The sequence below is a fragment of the Podarcis gaigeae genome (assembly GCF_964106915.1).
Source record: "Podarcis gaigeae genome assembly, chromosome: 3".
Classification (NCBI taxonomy): domain Eukaryota; kingdom Metazoa; phylum Chordata; class Lepidosauria; order Squamata; family Lacertidae; genus Podarcis; species Podarcis gaigeae.
The window spans coordinates 78,560,092-78,583,193 of NC_139680.1; the positions used below are offsets into that span (position 1 = coordinate 78,560,092).

The following is a 23,102-nucleotide window of genomic DNA, read 5'->3' on the forward strand; positions in this document are numbered from 1 at the left end:
ATGTAGGAATTTCAAACTTAAGCTAACTAAGTTTGTTAGCTGGTATGCCCCACAGAGGAACTTACGATCTTCAAATAAAAACACCTTGAAGGTCCCAAGCCACAGAGGTCGCAAGCCACAGAGAGGTTAGGCTGGCCTCAACTAGAGCCAGGGCTTTTTCCGCTGCGGCTCCAACCTGGTGGAACGCTCTGTCACAAGAGACAAGGGCCCTGCAGGATTTGACATCTTTCCGCAGGGCCTGCAAGACAGAGCTGTTCCACCTGGCCTTATTTATTATTATTATTATTATTATTAACTAACATAATTTCCAGGAATCCCCATCTCCCATTTCCCTTTTTTAAAATTGGTGTTACAGTGGCCACTTTCCAGTCATTGGGTATTGAGGCTGATCTTATGAACAAGTTGCTTTTCTAAAATATAGAGAACTCTTGGTTGGATGCCATATGGATCGAACAATTTTTCATTTCCCCCCTTTTGTTTATTAGGCCTAGAACTTCAACTCTCATCATCACTATTTTTCTCAGTTCCTCAGACTCCCTTTCTACAGAAGCTGGTTCAGGCACAGTGGTTTGCCTTATATATTCTGCTGTGGAGACAAATACAAATAATTCATCCGCCTTCTTTGCAATCTCATTATCCTTCTTTATCACACATTTGATTCCCTTGTCATTCAGGGGTCCAGCTGCCTCTCTTGCTACTAATGTAATTACATATTTTTGTTAGTAGTGGTCTTTATGTATTTTAGCAATACAATATGCTCCTCAAATTCTTTTTTGGCACCCCTTATAGCCTGATTGCATTTCTTTTGCCACAGTTTGTGTTCCTTTTTTGTTTTCATCATTTGGAGAAGACTTTCATCTTTTAAAGGAAGCCTTCTCGCCTCTTCTTTCTTTGACTCCGTTAGTTAACCATGCTGACATCCCCTTGGTACTTTCCCTAATCTGCAATATACAATACAGTGGTACCTGGGGTTACATACGCTTCAGGTTACAGACTCCACTAACCCAGAAATAGTACCTCGGGTTAAGAACTTTGCTTCAGGATGAGAACAGAAATCGTCCAGCAGCGGTGCAGCGGCAGCGGGAGGCCCCATTAGCTAAAGTGGTGCTTCGGGTAAAGAACAGTTTCAGGTTAAGAACAGACCTCCAGAACGAATTAAGTTCTTAACCTGAGGTACCACTGTATTAAAAGCTCAACTGGAGTGCATTTTAAACAACTGCCAAACATTTTTGAGTGATTTGATCTGCTTGACTTGCCCTTCCACTTCATTTTTACCAATTCCCTCGTTTTGGGGAAATTTCTTCTTTAGAATTCAAATGTTAATGGATTTGATTTTTTAAGGCAATTGACCATTTAGATTTATATTAAATTTAATAGCACTATGGTCACTGCTCTTAGCTGGCTCAAAAACACTTATATCTCACACCAGGTCCCGAGTGCTTAAGTCCAGGGTCTTTGTTCCTCTGGTCAGTTCCATGATCAACATTTAGGGTATCTAGAAAATTTCCCTCTTTGTCATGACTGGAACACATACGTAGCCAGTCTATGTGAGGGTAGTTGAAGTCATCCATCACTGTATTTTCACTATTGGATGTTTCAGTGATTTCATTCTTCATTTCAGGATCTCCCTGAGCATTTGGATCATAGGGACAATAGTATGTCCCCAGTAGTAAATTACTCCTGGGGACTGGTATCACCTCTTACAATGCTTACTGTGAAAGTCTTGCCAATCCTAAGCATTGTGTTCAAAACCTTTAATCTAAGAGCACTGCTTCCATAGTGAATATCAGTGTTTTTTTAAAAAAATCCAGCTACTTTAAACATTTTGAAGTTCAGTTTATCTAAGTGGGTAATAGTTATGCATGTGTTTAACTTTCCCACAAAAATTAGTTAAACTTAAAAAGGCTTCATTTTTTAGGGTGCAATCCAGTCAATGATTTTACGCATTTAACTTGGGCCTATATCAACACCCCACATATTAAGAACAAGCAAAGGCAACTCTTATATATTAATGTGAATATATAGCAACATAAAAACCGTCATCTTACCCTTGCTTTTCAGGTCATTTAATAATTTGGATTCCTTGTGAAGAATATCACTCACTAGTTTGATCTCTACATTTTGAGACAACAGGTCTTGCAATTTCTCAAACAGATGCTGCCCCTTGTAGGAAAAACAACAAAGGAAACATGCTTGGGAATGATTATTAGACACACAAAAATATACAAAATCAATTAATATACATTCAGGTGTCTATTTTGATATAATGTTTTATGCTTCACTGGAACTTGAATCTGTCTTCTGAAAGAAGCATTTAAAATTACTAAATCATGACGTACATAAGAGGCATCATAACACTGTGTGTCTACAATAAGAGCACTTTGCAAGGTATGCAACTTCTTAATGCCATGCAGTTAAAATAATTTGAAATCCCTGCTCAGCCATGAAGGTCTCCAAAAAACCCCTAAGAAAGCAACTATCTCACAGCCTAGCTTATTTCGCAGAGTTGTTATAAGAGCAAAACAAGATAAGGGGATACTGCAATCTTCTCTGAACTCTCGGAATAGGGTGATGGTGAAATCTAAATAAATAATTTCTCTCGTATATTTTGTCACTTTGCAGTCTCAACTCCAGGGAGATGCTAAGATCCTCACGTAGGTGGAATTTCACTCTGGATTTATTTATTTTGCTTCAAAAATTTCCATTGATGCAATAAGAGCATGGCAATGATTTAAGCTGAAGTGCTATCTTACACAGCAATGTGTTCGAAGGACAAAAATAGATGCAACTGTGGGAGACCAGTTCACTGTTCACATATTTTAAAGAACTGGAACTTACTTCAGAGGAAAACAGAGCATGAGAGGTTCCAGCTCTGCTCAGGGACTGAGCCATTTCCATTATAGCCCCTGCCCACCCTGGCAACCCCTTGCTTTACATATCAATGGGATAAACACATAAACAAATGTGATATTGCCATGTCATTGTATATAATTCGGCCCTAGGATGCCCAACTGCTGGTGGTTTTTTTCCTTCTGATATTTCTGAGAATCAAGCTCTTATATGCTGGCCGTGGCTATGAAGCTTTAGTCACTGCTCTCTGCATGTTTTAAAAAAGTTTTAATAAGAGCCCCTTATACCACTGTGCAAGGACTCCTTTCTCTTGAAGACAATAACAAACTGCTGTGAGTGTCTTACATTTCATGAAAATCTTCCCCCCCCCCAATGTCAACTTATAAAAACTGGGAGGAGGATATAAAGTCAAGGAATCTGAATTTTCCACGTATTATTGAACCTCCTATAAGAATGCTTAACAATGTTCCCATTGCTACAAGGTGTCATATTTTGTCATGCAACAAATATGGAACATGCAACCCAGTATCAAATGAAAAAGAGTATACCATTGCAAGTTCTATCCTAAATACATAAATACATAATTTTATTTGTATGCCGCCTTTCCGTATTTCAAACCACGCTCAAGACAACTTGCAACATGAAAAAATATGTAACTACAATGCAACAAAAGTAGTAATAAACAATAAATTAAACTTTATAAGATACACAACCAAGCTGATCAATTTCCACATAAATCACAAGATCTGAAATAAAGAAACAAAAAACCAACAACAAAACAGCAACAACACCCCAGCCCAAGAGCCATGCTTGTCCAGAGGCATTTGCTGAAACTGGACAGTGCATATAGATCTTTGCATATCAGCAAAGGTTTTCTTCTTCATTTGACTCTAGAGAAGCTCCACTTAGTTCTGCTTTTTGGAAATGGATCTTTATACTCCTTCACAACTTCCACAGTAGCCCTTGCACTAATGGCATCAGCGCCAACAATGTCATCATTATAGCTTTGCATTCTACTGCATTTGTTTCAATGGACAATGTGCTATTGTTTGAATCCAATAGTGGTAAACAAAACTTCGAAAGAATGCTCAGTTAGAGTGACCAAATGACTAACATCTGGACCTGAAAGTTTAGTTGTTATTCCTTAAAAATGCAATCCTTCATCTGATTGCATGTCACTTAAATCGTACTGATCTGCATCTGATGTATTATAGTTGGAAAAAAGAAATGGATCTGAAAGATCCTAAATGACTGCTTCTGTTTTAAATGCTTATTATTAATCCCCCCCCCTTTTTTTTTGTAAAATTCAGCAATTAGACATGCAAAAGCTGCAAAGAATTGTCCATAAAGGGGCAGACTAAATAAGTAAACTTATTTATTCTAAGGCATTCCTGATTCAAACCCTTTGGATCTCAGTTAACATGTTATACAGTTATGATAGATGTTATGTGATAGGAGGGGGTAGAAGGTAGATTTGGATCTGCTGGATCTTCCTGGGTGATTTGCAGGAAATTGGAAAGGGTTTATGACTCCCAACTATCTAACAACAGCTGAAAAACGCACTCTACCCTAGTTTGGTTGCTTAAATATGAATGCGGGGTGTGTTTGATAAAACAGCAGTCGGCACGTGTGAACTTGGTTCAGGTACTGATTGCAAATTTGTGTGCTTAGCATGTGTTCAGAGGCACGCTGTTTCTTAATTCTTAGTGTTCTTCCACTTGCTGGAGCCACTATTTTGCACCTAACTCTGTTTGGTGGATCTCAGGGGGTCTGGTAAACACAAATTAGATTCCATGTCTGCCCGTCCCTGGTAGATGATATATGAAAGCATGAATATGTTTACCAGTTGAAAGTGCATGGCAGTGTATGAGGGTTGTTGTTGTTGTTGTACTCTTTCTTTTCATTTCTTTTTAAAAAGAAAATATCATTACAATAAAATATGAAAATATTTCTGTGCTAGAATTAGGGAGTGTCTCTCTAAAATCTGTTTTCCAGGACTCTCTCCATTTCAGCATTAAACTGTTCGTGTGATCTGAAATTAGGAAGAAATGTAACTCACATTTAAAAGTGAATTTACCAAATTCGCAAACTGAAGTGCAGACTTCCTTTGAAACTGGAGGTTCTCTGAATTTTGCAGTGGTGTTCTCCAGTCAAGTAACATGTACAAAAATGCATATATTAGAGTAAGGTTTGCATAAAATTCGTATGTTGGTGAAAATAACATTTAAACATGCATCATATTGGGGGAAATTGCTTACGAAAATATGTATATTTCTTAAATCTGCATACAAAAGTATGTTTATTCAGAGAAACATTCACTAAAATGCTGAGGGAGAGAAACTATTCTAGGCAACTGGTTCTTACAAAAAGGAAGGCTCATTTTGAGAACAAGCAAACAAGACGTTCTTAACAAAACCATATCTCAAGAGCTCAGACACAGAAGAGGATGAACAGTAAAATGCAAACCAAGCACCTGATCAAGGCCATGAACATTTAAATAAAGCATACCTGGAATGCAGATGGATGACTGTGACTGAGGTCCCATTGGGAAGATACTATGTCAACAGACTTTTTAGCCATATTAAGTAAATTCATCCAGCCTTGGAAAAGAGATAAGTGGGCCGGTGCACTGTCTGAATAGTTTATGCCTTCTGGAATATTTTCCACAAGAGCAACCCTGAGAAGACACAAAGAAAGGAAGACAGTTTACAAAACTACTCAACTGATTTAAATTAATCCAATTTCACAGGGGTGTAAGTGTTGGTTTCTTATAGTCCCCCCTGCCCCAATCCACCTCTAGACTTGGAAGTATTTTACTTCCAAGGCATTTTAAAGGTATGTATTGCCGCATGCTTGATACATTTATATATTTATAAAAACATTTATATATTTTTCTTTACATCAGTTTTTTAATGTGTCAAGAGATTTGGGGACCCACAATAGTAAAAACTTTATTTTGTTCCCACAGCAGATTTAGATGTTAAAAAAAGATCTGACTTAGTAGCATCTATCTGGATCTTGGAAAACCTCTTGAAATAGTTTCCTATAATTTGCTGACACTTTCCAACTACGTGTGGCTAAACATGTCAGAGAGTGTAGAATTTGTTCTAAAAATTGCTCATGATCCTCCCCTCTCTGTCAGGGAGGAGGTGATGCATCCAGCTTACACATGCATTGCTTAACTTTTCATAGCTATTGGTCTTTTCTTTTTCTTACTTGGAATGACAAAGAGAAGGAAACTCGCGTAGTTATTAGGACTCAAACTCTGACTCAAAAATATATCAAGTCCTAGCACCTAATTAAAACAACTTGTATTTCTTAGCACACTTAGTTCCTCAAATGCATAGTCAATTCATATGCCCCCTATTTTTTCCTATTATGATGCCCATATTTCTGTGAAAACCCTGCTGTCTTCTTCACAAGAATATGCACACTCTACCATCCCCTGGTTTTCATAACTTGCACGCCAAAATGCTTGGATGAGTCATGTCACTCCAGTCTTCCCTTCCTTCAGTCCCAGATGCTGCCTGCCCCCTGCTCTATAGCCCACCAGTAAGAGATCTTAGATTGATTGGTCCTAGGGATTCAGTGGTAGCTCTTTATGCATAGAATTCCCTCCCCCATGAACCACTGGTGACTTTTAAAAGACCTCTTAAGAGGTTTTTATTTCAATCTGATTTTTATTAATTGTTGCCATTTTAAGTGAATTTCAATTTGATCTTATATGCTTTTATGTTTGCTGTGTAACTGCTTTGTACTTTCGCCCTTTGAGGATAATAATCCTGAAAATAAGTTTGTAAACCTTTTAATAAAATAAAATAAGCCACACCAAGTAGCTCCAGATTTGCAGAAACAGAAAAGGAACAGCAAAACACCCTGTTCATCTGGACAGCCACCTTGAAAGTATACTGTCTAGTAGCAGCTTTAATAAAAATGGAATGGATAGTTGTAATTTCACTAGAACAGTTTCTAGAGAAAGCATGCTTGCTCATTTTCTGTTTCTTTATTTTAAATGCTACATTTGAAAAACAAAAGTTACCTCAAGGCTGGCCATAAATATTTTAAATAAATATTATAACTATCTCAGAGGGGTGTTACAATGATATATGAAATGTGTTCTGAAAAGAGCTATTAAAATAATAAACTTGAAGTGAACGTAGGAGGGCTCAATAAATAACATACATGAGTACACAACTGGTACACAATTGCAGTGCTATGACGGTTGGTTCTCATCTGAGAGAACAGTTCACATTCCAGCTCATCTAAGGACATACGAAATAGAGATTAATACCTTTCTGTAAAAATAAAATAAAATAGAGCATCTTATATGAGCACTTTCAAAAATAAACATACTAGAACTATAAATAATGTTGCTGGTAAAATTATACTTCCAGGTTCTTCTGCAATGGTGAACCTGTTAATTTTTCTCTCACGTCACAATGAGTTGCTGGGTTTTGTATGAAATTTAAAACCAGAGAAGTCTCATGGGAACAGTTCAGTCTCATCAGCCATGTCACAACAACTAACCTTAACAAAAATTGTGGTTTAAAAGAAAAAGAAAAAACGGAAGAAAAGGCTGCTCTGCTCAAAATATGGCAACAAGTAGAAGGCTTTTAGTGGGATGAAGCTGTTTAATACATAACTTGTTCCGTTTTCCCATTATCTACTTAAACCCTCAGAACATTCTTGTGACGTAAACAGATGAGCATTATCGCCCTCACATAATAGATTGGGAAACAGAACAGAAAGGTTGAGCAAGAGGGACAGTATGTGACCTAGAATTTGCACTTCTGTTCCAGGATAAAAATAGAGAGCAAGTTTATCTCTACCAACCTTATTGAAAGAATAATGGAACAATGGAACTAGGCCTCCGTAGGAATAACATTTGTCCTCTACAAGAAAACTCAGGATTACTTATAATGTGGCTTTTCCTCCACTCCTGCAGATAACTGCAGATAAAATAGCTCAATTGGTTAAAGCGTGGTGCTGATAACACCAAGGGTCCAGGTTTGCTCCCCCTCTGGGTCAGCTGTATATTCCTACATTTCAGGGGGTTGGACTGGATGATCTTCAGGGTTCCTTCCAACTGTATGATTCCATGAAAATGGGGTTTATGCTCAAATATATTCTGGGGTCACATACACACACACACACACACACACATACAGTATATGAATGATACGGATATAGATATTTATCAGTATATCACAAAGCAATGGGCAAAAAATTATAGTTAATTTTGTTAACATGAAATTAGGGTTTAATTATCATTCATGTGTCTTTGTTACATTTTCAGCTGAGTATCTGGATGTCAAACTACATGTGTCTGCACTTCTCCCTCACTTTAGGAAATGTATGCTGCAGACTATTTCTTGACAGCTGGAATTTGCTATGGATTAAGTAAACAAATGTTACACAACATATATAAGTGCTTTGCCATGTTATTAGGTGGTATCTAGGAGTCTTGGTTGACCACAAACTTGACATGAGCCAACAGTGTGATGCGGCAGCTAAAAAAGCCAATGCAATTCTGGGCTGCATCAATAGGAGTATAGCATCTAGATCAAGGGAAGTAATAGTGCCACTGTATTCGGCTCTGGTCAGACCTCACCTGGAGTACTGTGTCCAGTTCTGGGCACCACAGTTCAAGAAGGACACTGACAAACTGGAACGTGTCCAGAGGAGGGCAACCAAAATGGTCAAAGGCCTGGAAACGATGCCTTATGAGGAACAGCTAAGGGAGCTGGGCATGTTTAGCCTGGAGAAGAGGAGGTTAAGGGGTGATATGATAGCCATGTTCACATATATAAAAGGATGTCACATAGAGGAGGAAGAAAGGTTGTTTTCTGCTGCTCCAGAGAAGCGGACACGGAGCAATGGTTCCAAACTACAAGAAAGAAGATTCCACCTAAACATTAGGAAGAACTTCCTGACAGTAAGAGCTGTTCGACAGTGGAATTTGCTGCCAAGGAGTGTGGTGGAGTCTCCTTCTTTGGAGGTCTTTAAGCAGAGGCTTGACAGCCATATGTCAGGATTGCTCTGATGGTGTTTCCTGCTTGGCAGGGGGTTGGACTCGATGGCCCTTGTGGTCTCTTCCAACTCTATGATTCTATGAACACATGAAATATTCCTACCATGTAGATATTCTTACTTGAGTTAAGTTATATAGCTCCCTAGGAAATTACCACTGTTGGATAGTCACCGCTTGCAGGCATTTGAATGTCATTTTAGTCATGTAAATCAGCAAAAGTTGAACTATATGCAGAAACCTCTTGAAATATGCTCAGGGGAAATGGCTGTTTAGAATATGAAAGCTCCATGACTTAAGCACATTAGCTATTTAATCTGTTGGCATTCTGTTAGGCTTAACTTTACAAATGGCTTTTAAAACAAGCATCACTTTTTTCTGTGCATACTTTCCGTCCTGTTCAAAAAACTGTTTATATGAAGTAGTGATAAATTGTTTTCACTGAACAAGAAGGGGGATATTTATTACAAGAGAAATTAGATGTATGCACCAGTTGACTGTCACAATCAGTATTCATTCTACAGTGAGCTGGAGCATGTCAAATACTAAATGCTTCAGAGGCAAAAGGTTAAATGCTGTTACAAATATCCTGCGCTCATGGCTGTCTTTGTACACAAGATATACAAGCCTTGGGGACCTGTGAGAAATCTATTTAATGGACAGTATTAGGGATGTTTCTGGCACATAATCAGTCCTCTTTTTTCTTCCATCTGCAGGATTGTAAACAGCAACCCAAAATGCTCAGAATAATCATTACTAAGCACAACGGACTGAAATCCCACTTACCTGTGATTAAGGCCCTTTGAATTCACCAGGACTTACTGCTGAGTAGACATGGTTAGGAATGTAAGTAGATGCAGTGAAATCACTTAAGTTCCATTGATTTCAGAGAGTCTATTCTAAGCACGACTAAATCTGAATCCAATGAATATTCTGAGCACTGATTCCAACCTAGTATATTGAATGGCAAAGGTTCTTTCTTTCATGATGTGCATTTTTATACAAAGAATATAGCAACACACATCTAATGAACTTTAATATATAAAAGGTAAAGGACCCCTAAGTCCAGTCCAAGGTGACTGGGGTGCAGCACTCATCTTTCTTCAGGCCGAGGGAGCCGGCGTTTGTCCACAGACAGCTTTCAGGGTCATGTGGCCAGCATGGCTAAACAGCTTCTGGCACAACGGAGCACCATGATAGAACCCAGAGCGCAGGGAAACACCGTTTACCTTCCAATGGCAGTGGCACCTATTTATCTACTTGCACTGGTGTGCTGTTGAACTGCTAGGCTGGCAGAAGCTGGAACAGACCAACAGGAGCTCATCCCGTTGTGCAGATTCAAACTGCTGACCTTCCGATCAGCAAGCCCAAGAGGTGCAGTAGTTTAAACCACAGCGCCACCTGCTCCCTTATACCTTAATATATATTAACCCTACAACTGCCATAGATACCTATGGTAGGTCTCAGGACATAACAGCCTTAATGGTTATAATATTTTCAAACGTAGGTGCTTTATGTGGGGTCAGGCAAAGTTAAGGGAATCAGGATTCTGGACAGTTCCCAGTGGACCATGTTGGCCAACCTGTGAAAGATTTGTCTGCTAAGAGCTAGAACCATTTGAAGCCTTATGTAGGTTGGCGAGTCCTGTAATGTGGCTGCCTCACTTACCTGAGGAGCTGACTCTGGTGACTCAAATGCCATTTGTTTAATTCTATAGCTGCAGAGGAGTCAACTTGTGGGGCCATGGGGGCCAGACCATCACAAAGTTGATGGACATTCCCCTCCAAATGGTGTGTGCGCACTGTGTCATGTGATTGATTATGCAGGGTGGGGCTTACCTGTGCCCCCACAATATTTTATTCAAGTTGTCACCTCTGTGCAGGTGTCAACTTTATGCTATCAAAGAGATAAGGATGTTGCTGAGGGATTGTCCTGTGAGTCTGAGGAAGGCAGGAGAGCTGTCTCCTCAATTCTGGAAAGTCTAAGAGAAGCTGCTCTGCCCGCCCCCGAGTGGTGTAGCTGGTAGTTCTTGCTCATCTGTGCCTTCCTCAGGATACTGCAAGGGGCTAGGTTCTGGGATCATGATGCCACAACCCCCCCCCCTCAAGTTGGTGCAGAAGAATCTGGCAGACATGTTTTGGAGAAGTTAACACTCACTTCCTCAATCCCAACCCAATTAGGCCATCATTCTGTACCTTAAGTGCAAATGAACCTCTTGGTCTTAGGCAGATATCTTTCCCAACCATGCTACTAAGACACTTTCTGTTGGCGAGAACAAGGATAAAATTGCGGCATTATACATGCACACAAATGCTCTGCTGCTGAGCTATGTGGTTAACCTGCAAGAATTTTCTCAAGAAAATCACAGTCAACATTACTGTAGAAGCAAGGAACCTCAGGCATTAATTTATCTGTCATCCAACTTAACAATGCCTTTGGAATAGGGAATCAAGTTATCAAGTCTGTTTGTATGGATATTTCATCTGTAAGTGTTAGCAAAATACCAGCATTGAGTTAAAGCTAAGTGCAATTTGTCCTTCACATTTACCATAATATAAATGGGCACAGATGCTATTTTTTAAGTTGAACATTCAAACTTTGAAGTGGTAGCATATTTAAAGCAGCATTTGTTTTTATACTTGCATGCAATTATACATGGTCATGAGTCCTCAGGGTGCATTTTAATATACCATTAATGCTGACATATTACACCATAATGGACGCTTTCATGTCACTTTTGTTTCAGTCCCATGCTTTTACTGATTTAAGATTTTAAAGTCGGGAAAGGAGCAGGGAAGCCTGGGAGGGAGAGGTGTGGGCATACGTTTAAGAGCAATATTAGGGAATACAAGCGAGAGAAGAGGGAACAGCAGTGCTTATTTTCTTTCAGTTCAGCCTCAATGGAAAAGAACACTATGGAAAGTTCCCGTGGAATTGGGAAGCCCTTGTACATTTGGAGGATGTACACTGGTACCCTTGTGAAAAATGAAAATAGAATTTTAAATATTTTAAGGTTTGACAAGGGGCACATGTATTAAATGTACGTGTGAGGGGGGTGAAGTGGTGGGTGATCCACTTGCACTAGCCAGAGCAGAAGGCTGGAGAGATGTGTTTATTTCTCTTTGACCTGGTAAGTCTTGATTTTATTTTATTTTTAAACCTGCTTTGAAACCAATGGGTATAAATTACCCATGCCAGCTCTAGGTTTGCCTAGGTAATAGGCCTGGTGTTCGGGCCTCTTGGGGAAATGGGTGGTGGGGCTTTGGATCTAATGGATGCATGTCCTCCTCTGCTCTACTAGATCTACACCTGTAGAGTTTTCTGTGGGCATAGCAGGTTATGGCAGATAAGTTCCTTCAGAGCTCATCTGCATCATCCCAACCCTCTCCAGCCAGGAGATCTGGCAGCTAGCATTATTATTATATGATGTGTACACAGAAGGTCTTTTTTCACCCCCTGGGACCTGCAGAGCTGAGGAGGGAAATCCCTGCCTGAAACCCTGGAGAGCCATTTTCTGTTAGGGAAGGCAATGTTGAGTTAAATGGACCCAATGAACTGATTATAGCTTCTTATGCTCACCCACCCCCAAAATATAATAACTGTAAAGCAACCAAAGAAATAACATATGAGGATTATTGCTCTCTCCTGGACTGTTTGGCATTTCGAAACTGTACGTTCCAGCTGTATGTGTGAAGCTTCATGTTCACCAGGGAATAGGGAGCTGTTTTGTGCCTCTATCAAAAGAAAAATTATCACTTTACTGTTGTCTGCACAAAATTGTTTTAATAAACATTATTATTTCCCTGCACAAAGAGTGTAAAGATGGGCAATGGAGGTTTCCAGGGAGAAAAGTGAAGACATGTTCATGAGTAAAACTCTGAGCCAACTGTACTATACACCACAGGTTAGACAAATAAGAGTAAATTTTATATTTGAAAAAGAACAGGAGCAAGAACCTTCATAAGCTGTCAGGTCAGTGAAACCTGTGCTGCAGAACACATTAAAACATTTTACCTTGCATGAACAATGGCAGAAAGGAGAAAAGCAACTCACTTGGTTTTATATTTTTAACGCTGTCACCTTGATCTGGAAACTGTCTGTAGAAGAACATTCTGGAAGCAGGAACATGCAAAAGCCACGTGAGTGGAGAAAAAATAAACCCTACACCCAGCACACCATCAGTGGCACAGAAAGCTATAGAGGATGCAGTTTCTGAGCCTGCTAAATGCATACAGATTTGTGACTGTGTAGAGATCTCTGGACCCAATCAGTTGTTAGATGAGGAAGAAGAAGCATGGCAGTGATAAGACACACTGGGTGTTCCTTTTCCTCTTAGTAAATAATCAGGAGTTTCCAACAGAACTAGTTCTTTATGTGGTAAAACATGTAGTTAAATACAAATATGCAATCAGATTTTTTTAAAAAAAAAATCACAGATTTATAAGAAAGGAGGACAGAATGGACTTATTGAACAAACCACATGTGAAATTGACATGGACTAGGAATGGACAACAAAGGTCCATATAGTAAAAGCTATGGTTTTCCCAGTAGTGATGTATGGAAGTGAGAGCTGGACCATAAAGAAGGCTGATCACAGAAGAAATGATGCTTTTGAATTATGGTGCTGGAGGAGACTCTTGAGAGTCCGATGGACTGCAAGAAGATCAAACCTATCCATTCTTAAGGAAATGAGCCCTGAGTGCTCACTGGAAGGACAGATCGTGAAGATGAGGCTCCAATACTTTGGCCACCTCATGAGAAGAGAAAACTCCCTGGAAAAGACCCTGATGTTGGGAAAGATGGAGGGCACAAGGAGAAGGGGACGACAGAGGACGAGATGGTTCAATAGTGTTCTCGAAGCTACCAGCATGAGTTTGACGCAACTGAGGGGGGCAGTGGAAGACAGAAATGCCTGGAGTGCTCTGGTCCATGGGGTCACGAAGAGTCGGACACGACTAAATGACAAACCAACAAAAGGAATGGACTGCTCCATCTGTACTGGGAGCAACAGCTATATAGATTGTATTAGTTCCTCAGGTCACTGTGACTGGCTTCGCTGAAAGAAAGTAATTCTTTCAACAGCAGAGCAATGTGCTTGGTAATATGATGCTCAGGGATCTGCCACACTTCCATGTGCTCTTAGGTTTTCCCCTGGAAAAGCCCACAGTTTAGTGCTGAATTGGAACAACAGCAATTGGGAGTTCCACGGATTGCCATTTGTTCTGATACAGCACTAAAGAGCTGGTTTTCTAGGGGAAAGCGGCAGGGCAAATGCAAAGATGCTCAGATCTGTGCTTTCTAGGCACAGGACAAGCAGAAATATGGATGAGCCCTCAGAGAGCAGTCAAGCTGCTGCATTTTGCACCAGCTGCAGTTTCTGGATCAAACTCAAGGCAGCTCCACATAGAGTGCATTGAAGTAATCTAATCTGGAGGTTACAAGAGCATGGACAACAGCAGTCAGGCTGTTCTGAACCAGAGTAAGCCATAGCTGTCATGCAACTAAAGTGGCAAAGGCACTCCTAACTGCCAAGGCCACCTGGGCCTCTAGTGACAAAGATGAATCCAGAATCACATCTAGACAATGAACCTACTCCTTCAGGGGGAGTACAACCTTCCTTCAAAGCAGACAACTGACCAAATATCTGGACTCAGGACCAGCCCACTCACAGTACCTCCATCTTGCCAGGATCCAAGCCCACTGCTGTGTCTAGGTGACCATCCAGGGCTTGCACAACCTCTGCTAATTTAGATGCCACTGAGAATGTTTCAGTGGGTTTCCAAAGGGTCTAAAACTCCCTCGCCTTCAGTAAATGCCAACATATACAATACAAAAAAAGCTTCAATCAACAGCTCCTTGAAGATGCAATGTAGGCAAAGAAGTAGGCCACCATGCACTAGGCACCATTGTGTGGTCTCACTCATGTGCTCACACATGTGTGCATCCCCATGAGCAATATGGAGCTTTCAGCAACAAGGAGGACCACTGTGGTACAGCCCCTGCTAATATATGCGTGTTCTGAATCCACCCCACTTGGCCACTTGTCTTTGAAGACAGATACTAAAGGAATTTTCACATACAAGGCTTAAATAACCTTTGGTATTTTTTTCTGGAGTTATTTATGTGAATGTGTATTTAATAATTAGGTGGAACATACATTTCTGTAATATGAATGTGAAATCTGGTGTAAGATTACCAGACACCCCCTTTTCCCAGGGACAGTCCCCGGATTTACAAATCAGTCCCCTGACAAAATTCATCTATTTAGTAGGAAGTTGAAAAGTGTCCCCAGATTCATTGAAAGAAATCTGGTAACCTTAATCTGGTCAGAGTGTAGACAATATGCACCAGCTGACACTTAAGGTGGTGTATGAAAATGCTCTCCATCAACATAAAAAAGAGTTAAATGGCTTGTGGATTGGGCTGTCAGGTGAGAGACATTTTGGCAGTAAGTATGGCATTCTGATTGATGCAAACATTTTGCCAGCACAGCACAATACAGTACTATCTATTCACTTCACCTTTCCCCCTGTGAAAACAGTCAAAGAATGCTCATACTCTACTTATAACCTTGTAACGTTTTAATTTTCCCTCGCATATTAATATTGCTGCCACCCCAAAAGAGAAGTTTTGTTTGTTACCTCTTACCGACAGTTATTTCGACAGTTCTTTTCTGAAAGACCATCCTCATCTTCTCCAACAATATCCACAGCTGAAAATATCAGTGCAACGAGAATTGCAAAGCAGCAAACCAGTGCAAAGATCACAATGCATTTTTGCTGGGACTGAAAGAGATTAAAATGGACATAATAAAAATGCTGGGAAGTGAAGTAATAAAATCACAATTGTTATAAAAGCCTTTATGTCATAAATGTAGGCATAACAATTTTATTGAATATATATTTTTTTCCAAAATGCAATTGGTTTAATCAAGGAGGTTTCACATAACTAATAAAACACAACAAAGTAGTGTCATAAGCCTGACAGAAACATTTACATCCCCTCCCTTCTCTTTCTGTCTCAATACAATTGTATTAAAATATCTTCTGCATATATTACTGGGAGTATTTTTTATTAAGCATCGCATATGATATGGAACAAAGCTTTTTTAAAAGAAATCTTTTCAATCCTCCCAAATCTGAGGTGAAAATTGAATCACTGGCACCAAGGTGTGAGCGCACAAAAGAGTACCTTGAAACTGAAAGATGAGCCCTATGATAACAAATCCTGTCTATAAAAATAATTTTAAGTATGCAAGAAGAATAAATAATAGAGCATAGGATGCTCACAGGGAGGTGACAAAAAATCATTCTCATGCCAACCTCTCTTACCTTATGGGAGCATCACACTAGATAATGTGGTTGTCACACAACAAGCTCCATTGCTTGTTCAAAAATAAAGGACAATTTTACATAAAGTACTGTGAGAAGTGTATACTTCTTTCCATAAAGAAAAAGAAGGAAAAACAGGGGATACCAATAATTACCAACTCAATCCAGATGGATCAGGCATAACTGCAGACATAAACTAGATGTGCATCCAAGTGCATATCCGTATGAACAATTGAGGGTAGGTACATCACTGTTGACAGTGACACACACACACACACACACACACACAGCCTCTGAAGTCTTATCTTTAACTTGTGTTTCTTCATCTTCAGCCTACCTCATGGCTATTTAAAGATTATTTGCATAATCCTGCAACAAGTTCATGCAATTCAAAAAATATATTGGACTGCTGTATTTCCTGTTAAAAATGAACTATCATGAATTAACAACAGAAGCTCAAGCACAATATTTTAATATATTAGGGGCAAATGGAGGCCATAAAAATCAATGAAATTTTTTACTTTATTTTTACAGATGAATTCACCCACTGTACAGAGGTATTATGTATTACACTTGAAACGGGGTCAGTGTTGTGTTCTTGTTAAAGAGAGACAAAAACATGCTCCGCCAATTTCCTGACTGAATTACTACAATCTGAGAATTAAATAATGTAGAAATCAAAATTCCTTAGCCCGGAATAATTATTGCAGATATCCGCTTTAGCTACTTCTTATTCCTTCAAATGGCACTATCCTGACACAAAGAAACTAGTACTGGTGCTGCAATAGAGTGTTGATAGCAAGACAATTAAAGTAACTAACCGTCAAGTTCAGACATTTCCCATCTATATATCCCCAGAGTGGATAGCTCTTCCTTCGTATAGGTGGGACACTGCCCACTATAAAGCCCCCTGCCCAAGTTATAACCAAGTCTAAGTAGGACCAGAACCACCACAAAACAATGCCACCAGCCCCTAACTCGGCCAGCAGCTCCAGAAGGATACAATGGCCGATGGTATCAAAAGCCACTGAGAGGTCAAGGAAAATTAACAGGGACACATTTCCTTTGCTTCTCTCCCAACAGAGGTCATCATACAATGTGGGAACTTATATAATTAACTACAAAGTTCCTTATTCAAGCACTGCCTAGATCCAAACCTGCTCAACTTCAGCAAAATAACAGGTTCATACACCTTTGGACTATAGCTGGGGACCTCCCTATGGCTGCACAGGTGAAAGGTAAGCCTTTATTAAGTAAAATATAAAACTGATTCCATGATCCTGAAAGGCAAAAGCCAATAGGAATTATATGGAAATTTGTACAAAGGTAATGACAGTCTAAACTGAACATCTTTTACTACTACTAAACAAATAAACAAAAAAAGCAATTAAAGTTGGATGTGTTCAGTTGTAGATTCATGCAAGCTTTCTTTCCCAATTAGTTCCCACCAAGATGCATTTATATTCTAGCCCTGTGAGCCCTCATGTATTAAGTTAACAGGACAGCTTATATTTGAACAAACTGGGGTCATGGTTCAGGACTGAGGGATATAATTGTTTCTCTGGATAATCTTTCATGGAAATTACTGGGCTTTAAAAGTTTCTCCTTTTTTTGGCAGAGTTTGTGTAGTACCAAAAATATGGAAAAAAGAAACAACTGAAGAAGAACAAAAAAAATTCAAACACTATAAATACTTTTTTATGCTTACAAATAAACTAGATGTTATAATTTCTTAAGAACATAAGGGCAAACCTCAAACATCACAGTCATAAGAGTTAGAGAGAGAAATCGAGCACTGAAAGAAAGAGGAAACTTGTGTGATGCTGCTTAAAGCTGCATGCTGGAAAAATACTAACAGAAACCCACAAATTAAAAATACGTAAATTTTTAAGACAGACTATTTTGCTATTGATAAGTCCAATTTATTATTTATAAACCCTTGTGGTCAACTGACCATTACTGCATCCTCCTGATAAATATCTTATTCCATCTTTTCATATCAGCACAAAGCAGAAATGTCCTTCTAAGGATACTTGCTGATGAGATTACAAGAATTATTTTAATTGCACACCTTCCATCTGAAAAAATTACTGACTGGTATGGCAGATGGGCACTATAAAAAGTATCTGCTTCTGATTTAAAAAAAATTGTTTCAGCATCAAACATGCTAATTGCACTTTTTCAAAGCAACAAATGAGACATCTGGAAATCTGGAAATAGTTGCACATTGTTTGCATTAAAGTCAATGGATGGTTATTGCAGAGAAGTTGGTAAAATGTGGGCTGGACAAAGAAATTGAGGGGATGCTCATCAAATCTGCAGATGACACCAAACTGGGAGGGGTAGCCAATGCCGCTGAAGACAGAATCAGGATTCAAGACGTCCTTAACAGATGGGAGAACTGGGCCCAAACTAATAAAATGAATTTCAACGGGGACAAATATAAGGTTTACACTTAGGCAAGAATAACCAGATTCACAAATATAAGATGGGGGACACCTGGAATACCTGTAGGACATGTAAAAAGGATCTAGGGATCTAGGGATCTAGTAGACCACAGGCTTAACATGAGTCAACAGTGTGATGCAACTGCATCAACAGAAGTATAATGTCCAAGTCAAGGGAAGTAATAGTACCACTCTGTTCTGCCTTGGTCAGACAACACCTGGAATACTGTGGCCAGTTCTGGGCACTACAATTTAAGAAGGATGTTGACAAACTGGAACATGGGCAAAGGAGGCTGACCAAGATGATAAAGGTTCTGGAAACCAAGCCTTATGATGAACTGTTGAAGGAGCTGGGTATATTTATCCTGGAAAAGAGGAGACTGAGAAGAGCTGTGATAGCATCAAGCTTGTTTTCTCCTGCTCCAGAAGGGAGGACCCGAACCAATGGATTAAAGTTACAAGAAAGGAGATCCCAACTAAATATCAGGAAGAACTTTCTGACAGTAAGAGCTGTTTGACAGTGGAGGTTGTGGACTCTCCTTCTTTGGAGGTTTTTAAGCAGAAGTTAGATGGCTAACTGTCATGGATGCTTTAGTCGAGATTCCTGCATTGGACAAGATGATTCTCAAGGTCCCTTCCAACTTTACAATTCTATGATTCTATGAAAAGCAATATAAAAAAGAGACAGCAACAGAAATCAGCACAACGAACTTATAATCATGCTCATAAATAAGGGATAGTGAACTTGTGGCCTTCCATTTATTGTTAGAGTACAATCAACCGTAACTATTGGCTGGGGTGATGCGAGCTGTAGTCCAAAACATCTGGAGGGCCCTAGATTCTCCAGAAGTTACACAGGAATTTAACAGGCTCTGACCCAGACTCTCAATAGTGATAGGAAAAGAAGACAGAGCAGAGCCTTCAAAGATGACTTAAGTGGGAAGGCAGGGTCATAAAGGAGACAGCAGTCCTTTGTATTATTTTCAGTGTGCTAGACTGTATGTTGGGAGATATATAATGTTATTTTTTATGCCCCTGAAAAGGATCACAGTAAGTCATTAAATTACTCTTTTTGAAAAATAAAGGTGATCTACAGAAAATGCAGACATTCCATTAGCTTACAAAAAGACAGTCTGTGCAGTTGCCATAAATAGTATTGCAGTTAGTCTCATTCCACATTGCATCCATTAGCAATCTTTTAACCTTTAATCTCCCGTCTATTTCCACTTTATTTTAAGAACATTAACTGGCATACCAAGCATGACCAGTGTTCCTTTTAGCTACGTATCTTCTCCTAAAGTGACCAATACCATTTGCTCTAAATGGCTTCTTAAAAGATATCATAAAGTAGCTAGAGTAATTTATTTAAAATATTTCTGCATAGCAAGGACACAGATCAATATTAGGGGGCCTAAAATGTAGTATTTGCACATTATATAAGATCCCAATTTGAACCTTGTAACCTCTGTTTAAGGGAAAACCAGTACTGCTCTTAATCTCCTAGATGTTTCAAGACCTTGCTGCTGATCAGGGTTGAAACCTGTTGGGTGGACAATTGGTCTGGATGCAATATAAGGGATCTCTATATAGTTTAAGTATGCAGACATCATCCTGACAAATTGAACATGAATGCTTCTAAATACAAGCCTACCATCCCAGTGACAGTCTGAATGTGTGCTCTTTAGTGGAAATCTTTATACCAAACAGCTGCTTAAAAACGGTGTCAACATTTTCTTGTTCTGGCATCTGCTCTTCAGTAGACAAGCACATCACTCAGCTCAATGAAACTATATTAGCCATACTATATTAGCCTTATCTAGAATGGAAGCTGAGCACAGAAATCATCTGCGTCGAGCCACTAACCACAGCTAAATCTGCAACAGCTGTGTTAGCAAACTCCTGAGCATACCTGGTGGGTTCCTTTTCTCTTTGCTGGCTGCTGCTAGAGAGAGAGGAGTCATGTTGCAGTGCTTTGTGTGTGCTTATATGTAAATAAAGTATATTAGCTGAAATGCTGAGTTGCTGAGGTCTGTTATGCAAACTGCGAACACTCTGTGGATCCCTAAGTGTGCCAGTGTCTGTTAGTATTGGTCACTGTGATGTTTGGGCAGAAGTATGAGTATGAGATGAGCTTGGTACAAACTCACTGGTGGATCCAATCTGATACACCCACCGTTCCTTTTGCACCATGATGACCTTGCTGCTGCCTCCCCCCCCCCTTCTCCATCATGACATGCAGCAGTGACACAGACAACCAGAGGTCAGGTGAGTGCCTCCATCTCACCATCCACAACAGGATCCCCTTCAGGGTGTTGCAAAGTCTGCCAAAACTGAAGACAAATAGACCCAGGTGCTATTTTTGTGGAGAGAGTAAACGGGATTCACTTTCCTCCATGATCCCTTATGGGAGAGTGGAATTTGTCTCATTCTTAACTTAAAAGACATGGAAGACTGGTGTTTATTCTTGCTTGCACAGTTTTTAAAATTTTGCAACTTTACACCAAACTTCATTTCTGGTATTGTTTATCTCCTACAATAGGCCTTTACAGGTTTAAAACAAGGCTGGCAATAGGAAGCTGTCTTAGAATGCTGCCTGTGGAATTTTGAAGATCTCTGGCATAGTTTTGTTTTTTGTTATATCTGACCAATGTAGATAGGATTTTTTTTAAAAAAAAAAACCACCAACAAACATAAACTACATCTTTAACTTTTTTTAAAAATCATCTGCTGCAGTGATTTAACAACAACAAAAATCCAGGCAACCTTTTGGATAGCTTCACTTCTTGCAAAGCCTAGTGGTCTAGAAAAAACCCCTGAAATATACAGTACTGTAAAGGAACTATATCACTGAAAAGGACAGAAATAGAATTACACAAGGTTTTGGAGGAGGAGGGAAATTTTACTCAGTGGGAAGTTATTGAGATTGCACTTTCACTTGGGAGGGGGAGCCCCCCGAATCCCCCAGTTTGCCTGTTATTCCATTCATATAGAGAGCTAATACACACCCTAAAGGTAAAGGTAAAGGTACCCCTGCCCGTACAGGCCAGTCATGACCGACTCTGGGGTTGCGCGCTCATCTCGCTTAAGAGGCCGGGAGCCAGCACTGTCCGCAGACACTTCTGGGTCACGTGGCCAGCGTGACAAAGCTGCTCTGGCAAGCCAGCACCAGCGCAGCGCACGGAAACGCCGTTTATCTTCCCGCTATAAAGCGGTACCTATTTATCTACTTGTACTTAGGGGTGCTTTCGAACTGCTAGGTGGGCAGGAGCTGGGACCGAACGATGGGAGCTCACCCTGCCGCGGGGATTCGAACCGCCGACCATACGATCGGCAAGTCCTAGGCACTGAGGTTTTACCCACAGCGCCACCCGCGTCCCAATACACACCCTAGTATATACCTAAAAGAAACACGCATCAGCAGCTAGCCCCCCCCCATGCTACACTGGTTGTGGAAAAAAATCAGGGAAATTTCCACAGCATGAAAGGTGTCTGCCATTTCAAGGAAAACATCTTTGTCATGTTAGCATGCTAGACCCTAGGTGCACCTCTATCTATTGCTATTTCTATAATAAATTATAGGGTTGAGGGTGTAGAATTTAGTGCTGAACTAAACTGCTTTTGAAGTGCTACCAGAGTTTAGTTAAGATAAATTTATCTCCTAACACTTCAAGCAGGACACTGATATAAAACTAAAATTAGATCAGCACTCGGGCAACTATCAACTGAGGTCTTCACTAACTGCAGCATGAAGGAGGCACTACCTTCCAATACACTATTGAAACAATATGGCCATTGTTTATGGTTGGTAGTTAAAACAGTGTGCGTGTGTATGAGAAGAGCCATGCTGCATGGGCCTAAAAATCTAATCCAGCACCCTACAGTAACAAACCAAATGCATATCAAGAGCCCACAAACACATAAGGGCAATAGGCTTCTCGTGTTGTTACCTAGTAACTAGTATTCAAACTCTTAAACAGAGGTTGGGTGGCCATCTGTCATGGGTGCTTTAGCTGAGATTCCTGCATTGCAGGGGGTTGGACTAGATGACCCTTGGAAACCCTTCCAGCTCTACAATTCTATGATTCTGTGACTTACAGTTCTGAACCTGGAAGCTGCATATAGCCATCGTGACTAGCATCCACTGATATTGCCCCATGACTAAATAAAGTACAATATATTGAAGTATGTTATGTGTGGCTTGTTGTCAGATGAACTAGTATCAGAGTTAAAAATGACTATAAGCCCCGTATCTGAATTATATTGTGGATTATGACATGGTAAGTTCTTATATTTTTAATATAGAGGAAGCTTGTTAATTTGTCATTCTAATTGTTTTGTTGTATTTTTCATATAAATTGCCCTGGGAATTTGATTGAAGGGTTGGGTCGAGGGTATATAAAAGTAAAATAAAACTAGCTCTGTTTCTCTCTCACACAACATTGAGAA

At 39.8% G+C, this 23,102-nt stretch overlaps 1 protein-coding gene across 4 annotated transcripts in view; it reads right to left on the reverse strand.

The window, feature by feature from the left end:
• The window catches only part of PLD5 (phospholipase D family member 5), a 99,320-nt gene that overhangs the window by 36,005 nt on the left and 40,213 nt on the right, over window positions 1-23,102 (reverse strand). For 2 of the 4 annotated variants that reach the window (XM_083732523.1, XM_083732524.1), the window contains exons 2-4: window positions 15,527-15,663; window positions 5,359-5,527; window positions 2,049-2,163 (exon numbers count right to left, since the gene is read on the reverse strand). In XM_083732523.1, coding sequence (XP_083588649.1) covers window positions 2,049-2,163; window positions 5,359-5,527; window positions 15,527-15,663 — 421 coding nt within the window. Of the gene's footprint in view, window positions 1-2,048; window positions 2,164-5,358; window positions 5,528-15,519; window positions 15,664-23,102 lie in introns of those variants that run through there. The other 2 variants (XM_083732525.1, XM_083732526.1) reach the window with 2 other exon arrangements.